We start from the raw sequence: 12,620 nt of genomic DNA, 5'->3' as shown, positions 1-12,620 counted from the left end.
ACATGTGTGTGTAGAGCCAGGTAACTTCTACCTGAAACTGTTTTACGCATATCTTGTTAAAATTTAAGCTAGAATTTTTAAATGAAAATTAAATAAAAGCTAGAGTTTTTTTAAGTTTCTAGACAAAGAATAGTGCTTGGGAATTAATGGAATAATATCCATCACAAACTTACAATGTGTACATCGCCCTTGGTTACTTTTTTTTCTTTAATTTTGGTTTATTTTTGATCATTTTTAATACTATGTTTGTTTTCTTTTGGGAAATGTAAAACTTTTTCAGGGCTTTTCTAGGTCCACTTCAGACACTGATTGTTCAGTCTTCTTTTTCTCTAGATCCTAAATTCTTCACCTTCCATTTCCACCCTGGGGATCTTAAAGAACCCAACCTCTGGTTAGAGAAGAACTCTAGGGGATGAAAGCCTAGATTGAGTCTAATTACGATACACAATTCACTGCTTTCATTCATTTTCACTTTACATGCTTCTAACACAAAGTAATTAAACAAGCTAAAAATTAGAACCTGTATTAACTTGAATAAGTATTTTGCCATGAGCTATGATTCTCAGGGCTTCAAATTTCGAGTTATTATCTTCATGTTTGAGCTAGTATAAAGTGTTAGTGTTAGCGTTTACTTAGAACATTTTCTTAGTTTGTTTATTGCATAAAACAAATCCATTTGAAAATCAGCAAATAAGGTAACATTTTCTGTGTATCAGATTGTGTATTGATAGAGTCATCATAAATCTGCACAAGTTCAGAATGCCATTTTAAAGTCTTTGAGTAATCCATACATGCTGTATTTAGTGGAATATATGTGATACTGGAAAAGGTGATTGCGAAGAAAAGTCTGTTTTCCTGTTACTTTTAATTTAGACAGCGTATCCCATCCACAACTCCAAAATATTAAGAGCCATATAGACCAAATAAGTACTATTTATTATCCGTGGAGACAGGGATGCTGTAGTCTGTGCATTCTGTAGCTGCTCCTGGTTTGAACTTATGCCTTCATGACTTGGGAACAGCAGTCAAGAGCTTTGCATATTTCCTAGCAGTAATATGCTCCATCCTCAATACAGATTTGATCTGTTTTGGAATATTTTATCATTTATAGTTTTTCAGGGTGGTTTATTGACTTGGTGATTAATTTTTAGTAAACTTTCGTATAACCAATTTTGTATAATGGGGTACCCAAGAGTTATCATGTTTAAATCCTTTTTTATCTTACAGTTGGCACTGCGAGATGCACTTTTGAAAAAGAGAAGAAGAATGAAGTAACTTCCCAGCAAGTTTTCCATTCCAAGAAGAATGCTAAGTTTGTGTCATTACTCTGAAAATTAGTAAATCAAGCATGTTTGTTTACATTAAAAACTTCAGAAGCACTGTGAAAACTGCTGAAAATGTGGCAGCAGTTTGGTGTTTCTATTTTGGAGACGGCTAATTGTGGGAATGTTGATGTAAATAGTGGTGGTAGTATAAAATCATTTCATTTATCATTCATGCAAAAAAAAGTATTGAGTGCCTATTAATTGTCACTGTAAATACAAAATGATGAGCCATCACCCCTTCACTCCAGGCATTGACAGCTTAGTTGTGGGTGTGGACACACGTGTGTATTTACAGTGCAGTGTAAATAATTCTCTAGGAGAGGTAGGTCCATATTTCTATGAGGTCACTGAGGCCTTATGGATAGGAGTTATATGTTCTTGTAAAACAAAACAAAACAAAACAAAACAGGACAGTGTTACAAGAGTAAGAGATTCTTACTTGTACATAGGCTTACCTGCTGAAAACAGGCCCCTGCTGTACAGATTTTGGGTACATGATTTAGCTCTTTTAGTCAATCCAAAAGATTTAAATGACCCCCTCTTTTTTTTTTTTTGAATGCCATGTAAAGCCTTTTTGGTTAAGAGCTCATTTTTAAAGTTGCCTTAAGTATGAATAGTACCTTTGGAATGTATTTAGTTCATTGTTTGAGCTGCCTTCATACTGGTTTCCTCAGCCTTCCTTCACCCTGTAATATTTTCAGCCCACTGTTTACCTTGCCTCAATAAAAAGTTTCTAATGCCAAATAGGTACCGTTGTGTGTGGAGTGGTGTGTGATGTTCTGCCTTCCACAGGCATGCTGCATCCATTTCGGGGGACAGCCTCTTTACATGCAAGTTGTTGCATTTGGAAATAGTTTGCTGCCTTTTGCTTCAGATTTCTTAGATAATGTTGTGGTAGATGTTACCTCAAGTTAGAGTAAAGGGCAGTTTTCTGCACTATGACTCAAAATTAGAAAGCAGTTTCTAAAAGCAGTGTTCTCATTCCCTTTCTAGTTTCTTCTGTTCACTTTCTGCATTCAACTTCAGTTTTATTGAATGAGACTTAGAGACGTTCCCCAAAATGCCCCAGATTGTCTGTTGGGGGATTAGTGAAGCCGCCAGAGTCAATCCCCAGCAACTTTAGTGCTTTACAGGAAGTGTTCGATGCAAATTTGTGTATTTTAGACCTGAAACTGCTCCGTTTTCTTTTCGCATTTTTGAACTGGGTGTTTCTTCGCTTGTCTGTTGAGAATAGCAGCTAGTGTTCACACCTTTATTGTGTGAATTGTGATGGTGCCTGGAAGTTTCATCCTTCCTCTAGATTTTCCTGCTCAGATACCAAGAGGCCAAAGTCCATTCTGTGTTCTGACTTCTGTTCTTCTACTGTGGCCTCACCCTCTTCTTAACTAGCCTTTCTTACATGCAAGACAGAAAGATGCAGTATGTGGTTTGCAAATATGTATTCTGAACTTTTATTTATTCAGTCCCATAGTATCTTACTTCTATCTGATTCCTTTTATTATTTTCTAAATCTTCTCTTGAGAATGTTTTGTTTGCTATCCATTTGAAGATGAGATTCTCAGAAGGGTGAATGCTTCAGCAGAGGATAGGTGAGCTTGCAGAGTGACTTCTACCTTGAAGAAGTCATCAGTGTCTGAACTTGAGCTATTTATTCTTAAATTTCGTTAACACAGAGAATGAAGCCATTCAGGGATGAACTTTAACTTTGCCCAGGCTCATAATGTATAAAAGTGGTATATAAATCCAGAATGCTGACTTATTATCTATATGATCTCACCAAGTGGCCATGGTTAATATAAACGTTATTTATTCATGGTCTAATCCTTTGAAAATTTAGTCTATATAGACTTGCATTGCAACTCCATTTTAACTAGAGTGTTTACTCAGAATATTCTGTTTAAGCTATTTTAGATAACATATTTTAAAACAACACATAGATAATATAGTTCTATCAAGTGACATTCTTTCATTAATTGCTTATGTTCTTTTGAAAGATTTTTTTAAATCTTTATGAGATTTTTTTTGAAAGATCTTGAACATGAATAAAATGGTAGGACAATGACTTGGAGCCTTTTCTCTTACAAGGTCAAGGTTCTAGAAATAACCTTTTCAATCCTAGCGTAGTCTTTGGTCTGCACATGTTTGCAAATGCAAATAAAAGCAGAGAGCACGGCCAATTCTGTACTCCTTAAATAACATAAGCCTTTATTTGTACAGACCATTTCTTATGTAGTAAACTTATTTCCTTCTGCAGATTCTACTTTTATGTTTTGTCAGTCCAATCCCAGTGTGAAGATGGTTGAATAAAATTATCATTTGTTCACATGATAGGGTATTATGCAGCCATTATTATAATAAGCAGTTCCCTTTGTAAACACTGGAAATTTTTTTTGTTCTTTTCAAAAAAGAGCAAAACACAAAAGTATGTTTAATCTGATTATTACATATAAGGAAATGGGGAATAATAAAAGCCCAAGAGGAAATATGGGACTTGACAATTTTCTTTGGTGTTGGAATCATGTGTAGAGTTTTCTGTAAGAAACAAAATAACTTTGAGGTGGGGAATAAAAGTCCACTGAGACTCACCTTAGGAATTCACCTTAAGTCAAGACAAGGATTGATTTGAAAATACTTCAGAGAGGTTGGGCGTGGTGGCTTATGCCTGTAATCCCAGCACTTTGGGAGGCTGAGGTAGGCAGCTCACCTAAGGTCAGGAGTTCTAGACCATCATGACCAACGTGGTGAAACACTGTCTCTACTAAAAAAAAAAAGAAAGAAAATACTTCAGAGGAGTTGTTTGTTTTGCCTTCTTAATTACTCTCCCTCGTGTTTACTGATTGGATGGTAGAGTCATCCTTAGTTTGGGACCCTCTCTGTCTCTTGCCAACAATACCTGATGTTAGCTAAAGTGTTGTTAATATAGTTATTTGGAAAAACTATTTGTAGTATGTACCAAGAGTCTAAAAAACAGCTAGAACCGTTGACTCAAATCTACTTCTGAGACTCAAAGAAAATTACCCAAAGAGTTGTATTTGTGGCTGTGTTTTGCGACAAGTGACAGGATATGCATGTAAAAAGATTCTAACCAGCTGGGCAAGGTGGCTCACACCTGCACTTTGGGAGGCCGAGGTGGGTGGATCACAAGGTCGGGAGTTTGAGACCAGCCTGGCCAACATGGTGAAACTCCGGCTCTACTAAAAATATAAAAATTAGCTGGGCATGGTGGCACATGACTGTAGTCCCAGCTACTCAGGAGGCTGAGGCAGGAGAATCGCTTGAACCTGGGAGGCGAAGGTTGCAGTGAGCCGAGATCACACCACTGCATTTCAGCCTGGGCGACAGAGCAAGACTCTGTCTCAAAAAAAAAAAAAAAAAAAAAAAGATTCTAGATTCTAACCAGCGGGGCACGGTGGCTCACATCTGTAATCCCAGCACTTTAGAAGGCTGAGGCAGGCAGATCACCTGAGGTCAGGAGTTCAAGACCAACCTGGCCAAGATGGTGAACCTTGTCTCTATGAAAAATACAAAAATTAACCAGGTGTGGTGGCACACACCTGTAATTCCAGCTACTTGAAAGGCTGAGGCACAAAAATCACTTGAACCTGGGAGACAGAGGTTGCAGTGAGCCAAGATCATGCCACTGCACTCCATCCTGGGCAACAGAGTGAGACTCTGTATTCTAACCAAATTGGAATTCACTTCACATAAGGCTGGACAGTTGATGGCCAGGGTTCAGCTGCTCAATGGTACCATCAGGGCCCTGGCCTTTTCTGCTTTGTCATTCTTAGTGTGTGTTGAAGCCAGGCTGGATTAGAATGCTGACTGACACAGCTCTATGACCCATATGCAAGGTATTCAGCATTTCTGTGCCTTAATTTCTTCATCTGTAAAATGGAGATAATGATGATACCTTGCTTTCATAGACCTCTCTTCAGTGTTTAAGCAACAAGAAGGCACAAAAATGACATTTCCACATCTATCCCTTTTACTAGGAAAACAGAAGTTTCACAGATAGGCTTCCCTTAGTTTTCATTAGCCAGAACCAGGTTATTCAGCCACCCTACCAACCAAGGAAGCCAAGAAACCAGGAAATGGGATTGCTGACCTCTTAGCTTAGATGACCATAACCATCCCAACAAAACTGAACTTCTGTAAGCAAGGAAGAGGAAGAGAAACTGATTGTGGACAGACAGCTAGTAATGCCTAACACAAACTATCTGTAGGGAAATATTGATTGCAACATAATTTACAATGATAAGAATGGGTGCAAGAAAATTTCTAAAATATTAGAATACTTAAGCAACTTGAGGTATGTTACTAGGTGGTATATTAGTCCATTTTCATGCTGCAGATAAAGACATACCTGAGACTGGGAAGAAAATGAGGTTTCATTGGACTTACTGTTCCACATGGCTGGGAGGCCTCAGAATCATGGTGGAAGGTGAAAGCACTTCTTACATGGTGGTGGCAAGAGAAAATGAGAAAGAAGCAAAAATGAAGACCCCCGATAAACCCATAAGATCTCATGAGACTTATTCACTATCATAAGAACAGCACTGGAAAGACCGGCCACCATGATTCAATTACCTCTAACTAAGTCCCTCCTACAACACGTGGGAATTGTGGGAGATAGAATTCAAGTTGAGATTTGAATGAGGACACAGCCAAACCATATCAAGTGAAATAGTCAACCATTAAACAATTACTTTGATTAAAGTTATTTTAAAGGTAAGATATAAACACTATAGTAATGTGAAAAATGTTAGGCTATTATTTTCTTTCTTTTTTTTTCTTTCAAGACAGAGTTTTCCTCTTGTTGCCCTGGCTGGAATGTACTGGCGCAGTCTCGGCTCACTGCAACCTCCACCTGCTGGGTTCAAGCGATTCTCCTGCCTCAGTCTCCTGAGTAGCTGGGATAACAGGCACCCACCACCACACTCAGCTAATTTTTGTATCTTTAGTAGATACAGGGTTCCACCATGTTGGCCAGGCTGCTCTCGAACTCCTGACCTCAAGTGATCCTCCTGCCTTGGCCTCCCAAAGTGCTGGGATTATAAATATGAGCCACCGTGTTCAAAAGCAGAGTATAAAATGATAAAGAAGCTTGGGCAACATGGTGAGACCTTGTAAAAATTAGCCAGGTGTGATGGTGCGTGCCTGCCATACCAGTTACTCAGGAGGTCGAAGCAGGAGGATCACTGAGCCCCAGAGGTCAAGGCTGCAGTGAGTGGTGTTCAGGCCACTGTAGTTTAGCCTGGGTGAAAGAGCGAGACCCTGTCTCTAAATAAATAAAATGATCAAGTGGTTTTAAGACAATTTTTTTACACTTTTAATCTCTGAAATTGAGATATGTTTTAAAATGTTTGCAGCCAGACAACAGTCTAGATGTAGTTGTCATTGCGTGCACATTCACAAACCTAGTCTGATATTTTCAGTTGACATCTGCTAACATCAAGCAAGGACCAACATCAAAACTTGCAGAATGAGAATTAGTAGCCTCTATGGAATTTCCAGAAAAAAAACATCAACTGGACTTAAAAAAAAAAAATCCAAACTCTTTATCGACATATAAAGAAGAGAACAAGTACCATTAAGTATAATTACTCAATGAATTCACAAGCTGAATACATTACTGTAACCAGCACTCAGGTTAAGAAACATTACAAACACCTTGAAATATCCTTTGTGAGTAGAGAACTCTTAATAAATGCAGCATCAGTAAGATTTTTATTTTTTTCTTTTAGAGACAGGGACTTGCTCTGTCACCTAGGCAAGAGTGCCGTGGTGCAGTCAGAGCCCACTGCAGCCTTGAACTTCTGGGCTCAAGAGATCCTCCACAGGCCCAGGCCAGTATGCCCCGCTATTAATAAATTTTTTAAAATTTATTTTTAACAGAGACAGGGTCTCACTATGTTGCCTAGGCTGGTCTCAAACTTCTGACCTCAACTGATCTTCCCACCTTGGCCTCCCAAAGTTCAGGGTTTACAGGTGGGAGCCACCGTGCCTGGCTATCACTAAAATTCCCTTTTTTTTTTTTTTTTTTTTTTTTTTTTTCCTGAGGTAGAGTCTTACTCTGTCACCCAGGCTGGAGTAGTGTAGTGACATGATCTCAGGTCACTGAAACCTCTGCCTCCCAGGTTCAAGTGATTCTCGTGCCTCAGTCTCCGAAGTAGCTGGGATTACAGGCATCTGCCACCATGCCTGGCTAATTTTTGTATTTTCAGTAGAGACAGAGTTTCACCATATTGGCCAGGCTGGTCTTGAACTTCTGACCTCTAGTGATCTACCTGCCTCGGCCTTCCAAAGTCCTGGGATTACAGGTGTGAGTCGCCATGTCCAGCCAAGATTCTTAATGGCACAGAAAAGTGATATGGTGTGGAAAAACATGGGCACCTGTAATCAAATGGTAATTCAGGAGAATCTAATTGTGAATGCAAAGAAGCTTAAGCAATACATTAATTTATTCCACTTTTTAAAAATGTACAAGAGTAGATATCTGATTTTCAAATAAGTTTGACAAAAGACTTAAGAAAACTTTCAATATACACACATTTTAGAATTCCAGTAGGAAAGCATCATATCATAGTTTAAATAGAAGTGATTTTTTTCTTCAGCGTATGCAAAATAATGGTGCTTCATATAACTACAATTTTGTAAGTAAAATATGCATATGAAAATAGTTACTGGGTTTGGGTTTGGGGAATATAACTGATTGGATTTTTCCCTCTACATTAAAAAAAATTTTTTTACAGCTCCTCATGGCCATGAATTCCTTTACATTTTAAATATTTTGTAATGTTGCTTAGCAAACATTTGTACTAAAATTTTTTAAATCTAGAATACTTCTAGTTCCATCTTAGTAAGATCCAATTTTGGTGTACTTGCTATTCCTAATATCTAAGTTAACATCAGAGATGTTTCTAAAAGTAATTTGGCCAAGGAGGAAGAGAAAATTAAGAACAAAATGAGAACCCTAATTCTGGGAAAAGTACAAAAGGGGAAGTTTAACAGAATTACATGTAAACTAAAAATAAATGATGTTTGACAGAACATCTTGTTTTAAGGATATTTAAATCTTTTAAACATTTTATTATAATTGTGATTTTTAAAGAAGCATATAGAAGATAATGAAACATGTTCATCTCCCAGTTTTATACAATGTTAATATTTTGCTTTTTTTTTTTTTTAAAAGAACTAGAACATTAAAAGTATAACTATGTCTCACCCAGCCATTTCCCCCTCTTCTCAGGGATAACCCTTATCTAGAATTTAATGCCTATCATTCCTGTAGTCATTTTTTCTTTCACATGTATATTTGTGTGTATATATAAATTTTTACATCAGCAGTATCATTGTATAAATTCTTTTGCCATGTAACAACATTAGATTCTTGATAAATGAAGATTCATTGTAATTTTTGTATAGTTTTTATTGTTTATTCACATATCCAATATTTATCATTTCTCTACCAAAGAGCAGTTAGGTTGTTTTCCTCTTTTTTGCTATTTAAAAACCTTCAGGCCGGGCGCTGTGGCTCATACCTATAATCCCAACACTTTGGGAGGCTGAGACGGGTGGATCACTTGAAGTCAGGAGTTGAGACCAGCTTGGCCAACATGGTGAAACCCTATCTCTACTAAAAAATACAAAAATTAACCAGGCGTGGTGGTGCAGGCCTGTAGTCCCAGCTACTTGGGAGGCTGAGGCAAGAGAATTGCTTGAACCCGGGAAGGGAAGGTTGCAGTGAGCCAAGATCATGTCACTGCACTCCAGCCTGGGCAACAGAGTGAGACTTCCTCTCAAAAAAAAATTAATTTAATTTAATTAAAACCTTGCTGCAATAATCACCTTTGAACATGTCTTCTAGGGTTCATGGTCTTAGTGTTTTTTCTTTAAACAAAATTTAGACAGAAAACTGAAAACGGGCTGGGTACAGTGCTCACACCTATAATCCCAGCACTTTGGGAGGCTGAGGCAGGCAGATCACTTGAGGTCAGAAGTTCGATACCAGCCTGGCCAACATGGTGAAACCCTGTCTCTACTAAAAATACAAAAATATTAGCCAGGTGTGGTGGTGTGCACCTGTAATCCCAGCAACTTGGGAGGCTGAGGCAGGAGAATCGCTTGAACTTGGGAGGCAGAGGTTGCAGTAAGCCGAGATTGCACCACTACATTCCAACCTGGGCGACAGAGCAAGACTTTGTCTCCAACAAAAAAATTACGGAGCCCTAAAAAGGAAATCACTGGGTTTGTAGGGTCTGCAATTCTTCTACTTTACTAGGCAATACTGAATTGCACTATATTCCCATTAACAACTCAGATAAGTTTGTATTTTACTACATCCATGTCAACAAGATGTTATTAGACTTTGAAACTAGACAATCTTTTGTGTATGAAATGGTATCCCCAGGTGCTGTGGCTCACGCCTGTAATCCCAGCACTTTAGGAGGTGGAGGAAGGAGGATCACTTGAGGTCAGGAGTTCGAGATCAGCCTCACCAAAATGGAGAAACCCTGTCTCTACTAAAAATACAAAAAAAAATTGGTTGGGCATTGTGGCGCATGCCTGTAATCCTAGCTACTTGGGAGGCTGAGGCAGGAGAATCGCTTGAACCTGGGTGGCGGAGGTTGCGGTGAGCCAAGATTGGGTCATTGCATTCCAGCCTGGGAAACAAAAGTGAAACTCTGTCTGAAAAAAAAAGAAATGGTATCATGATTTAATTTGCATTTCACTGATTACTAGAGAGATTGAAATAACTTCACATTTTTATGTTCATTTGTATTTTCCTCTTTATAGCCTTTTGTTTTTATTTTTTCTAGTAATAAAAGCATAGGAAGTCTTTATACATTATGGATACTAATTCTTTATCAACCACCTATGTTGCAGATTTTCCCAACAGATAAACAGTGCCGTATCTATGATAAACTAAGTTCCCATGTGTACTTTGGGTCTAAGATTTTCAAAACCATTTCTGGATCCCTTTTAACAGTCCTTGCTCTAGCTTCTCTCTTTCCTGTCATATTTTACTATAAGCAGAAAGAAGCCAGGTAGTAACTTTGACATTTTGCTTGGAGATCTAACTAGAGTATCTAGGCTTTTAGGTACATTTTTCTGTGCTCCACATTACTCTAGGTGATCATGTTAAACATTGTGGCACTATGTAACTAAGGAACCTCTTACTTCCAATTTCCAGTAACATTCTCACTTCTGAAGTGGCTACTACGGGCAGTCTCCTTCAAGACTACCAGACTATTTTTTTTTCTAGGATGGTTTGTTTCTCAAGGGACCATCAATTTCTACTAATAGTCTGGGGTTTTTTTGAGATGGAGTGTCACTCTGTCATCCAGGCTGGAGTACAGTGGTACGATCTTGGTTTACTGCAACCTCCATCTCCTGGGTTCAAGCAGTTCTGCCTCAGCCTCCTGAGTAGCTGGGATTACAGGCACCTGGCACCACGCCTGGCTAATTTTTATATTTTTAGTAGAGACAGCGTTTCACCATGTTGTCCAGGCTGGTCTCAAACTGACCTCCAGTGATCCACCCACCTCAGCCTCCCAAAGTTCTGGGATTACAGATGTGAGCCATCATGCCCGGCCTACTTCCACAGTTTCTATGGGTTAGGATTTTGAGAGGGTAGCTTAACTGGGGCAGGAAGATCTGCTTCCACCATGGCTCACTCAGATGACTATTGACAAGAAGCCTCAGTTCCTCTCTGGCTCTTGGTAGAAAGTCTCAGTTCCTCAACAAAGACTTTGTTTTTTTCAATTTTATTTACTCCTTTTTTGGAGACAGGGTCTCACTTTGTCACTCAGGGTGAAGTGCAATGGCATAATCATAGCTCACTGCAGCCTCAAACTCCTGGGCTCAAGTATTCGTCCCACCTCAGCCTCCCAAGTAGCTGTGACTACAGACATGTGCCACCATGCCCTACTGATTTTAATTTTTTTGTAGAAATGGGGTCTCACTGTTGCCCAGGCTGGCCTCCAACTCCTGGGCTCAAGCAGTCCTCCTGCTTCAGACTCTCTAAGTGCTGAGATTTGTACCAGCCACAAAGGGACGTTTTCATAGGGCTTCTTAAGTATCCCCAGGACACGACAATGGGCTTCCTATAGAGTGAGCAATCCAAGAGAGCAAGGAGGAACTTGCAATGTCTTTGTGACCTAGTCTTGGAAGTCAAACACCACCAATTCTGATTCTATTCATTAGAACCAAGTGACCTCAGGTGATCCACCGGCCAAAGTGCTGGGATGACAGGCACGAACCACCATGCCTGGCAAGAAATTTTTAAATTTCTTTAAGTGTTAGTTATCCTTAAAAACAACTTAAGTGGTTAATTATAAAAGTTGGATTCCTTCATCCTAAAATTGGTTAAAAAAATAAAAAATGTGTTTAATTTCTATTCAGTTTGTTTGTTTGTTTTGAGACAAAGCTTCACTCTTGTCGCCCAGGCTGGAGTGCAATGGCACGATGGCTCACTGCAAACTCCGTCTCCCAGGTTCAAGCTATTCTCCTGTCTCAGCCTCCTGAGTAGCTGGGATTACAGGCGCCTGCCACTATGCTCGGCTAATATTTGTATTTTTAGTAGAGTCAGGGTTTCACCATGTTGGCCAGGCTGGTCTCGAACTTCTGACCTCAGGTGATCCACCTGCCTTGGCCTCCCAAAGCGCTGGGATTACAATCGTAAATCAGCACATCTGGTCCTTTTATTTAGTTTCTAGTATTCATGTACACATGTACCCTTTTTTAGAATTGTTAAAAATGCCCCAGCCTTACTAAGATTTTTCTAAGACAAGTTTGTCTCCCAGACATTGGGAACTCAAAGAGGAGGTGAGGAAACTTAGGTGTGAAGGTGGCTTGTGGATTCAGGCCACCTGACCTGGAGGCGAGCTCACAGGCGCACCAGCAGAGTGACCTCCGGCACATGGCTTCACCTCGCCAAGCCTGACACTCCTCATCGGTAAAGCCAGGGTTAGGGGAACCTACCTTTTGGCTTGTTTTGATAATTAAATGCGATAATGTCCACAAAAAATACTTGGCAGATAAATGTTAACTAAATTTTGAGCTTTTAAAAATGTTTAACTGGCTGGGCACAGTGGCTCATGCCTGTAATCCCAGCACTTTGGGAGGCTGAGGCGAGTGGATCACCTGAAGTCAGGAGTTTGAGACCAGCCCAGGCAACATGGTGAAACCCTGTAACTACTGAAAATACAAAAATTAGTTGGGCATGGTGGTGGACGCCTATATCCTAGCTACTCAGGAGGCTGAGGCAGGAGAATCGCTTGAACCCAGGAGGCG

At 39.4% G+C, this 12,620-nt stretch overlaps 1 protein-coding gene across 2 annotated transcripts in view; it reads left to right on the top strand.

Annotated features, from left to right (window-relative positions):
* Positions 1–2,075, top strand: part of SDAD1 (SDA1 domain containing 1) — a 35,980-nt gene extending 33,905 nt beyond the window's left edge. For both annotated transcript variants that reach the window (XM_032261047.1, XM_032261048.1), the window contains exon 22: positions 1,228–2,075. In XM_032261047.1, coding sequence (XP_032116938.1) covers positions 1,228–1,275 — 48 coding nt within the window. In that variant the 3' untranslated portion in view covers positions 1,276–2,075. The remainder of the gene's footprint in view (positions 1–1,227) is intronic.
* Positions 2,076–12,620: the final 10,545 nt, after the last annotated feature.

The sequence above is a fragment of the Sapajus apella genome, unplaced genomic scaffold (assembly GCF_009761245.1).
Source record: "Sapajus apella isolate SASKATOON/1434 unplaced genomic scaffold, GSC_monkey_1.0 scaffold121, whole genome shotgun sequence".
NCBI lineage: Eukaryota > Metazoa > Chordata > Mammalia > Primates > Cebidae > Sapajus > Sapajus apella.
Note: the sequence above shows the minus strand (reverse complement) of the source record. Positions and strands in the feature narration are given on the sequence as shown.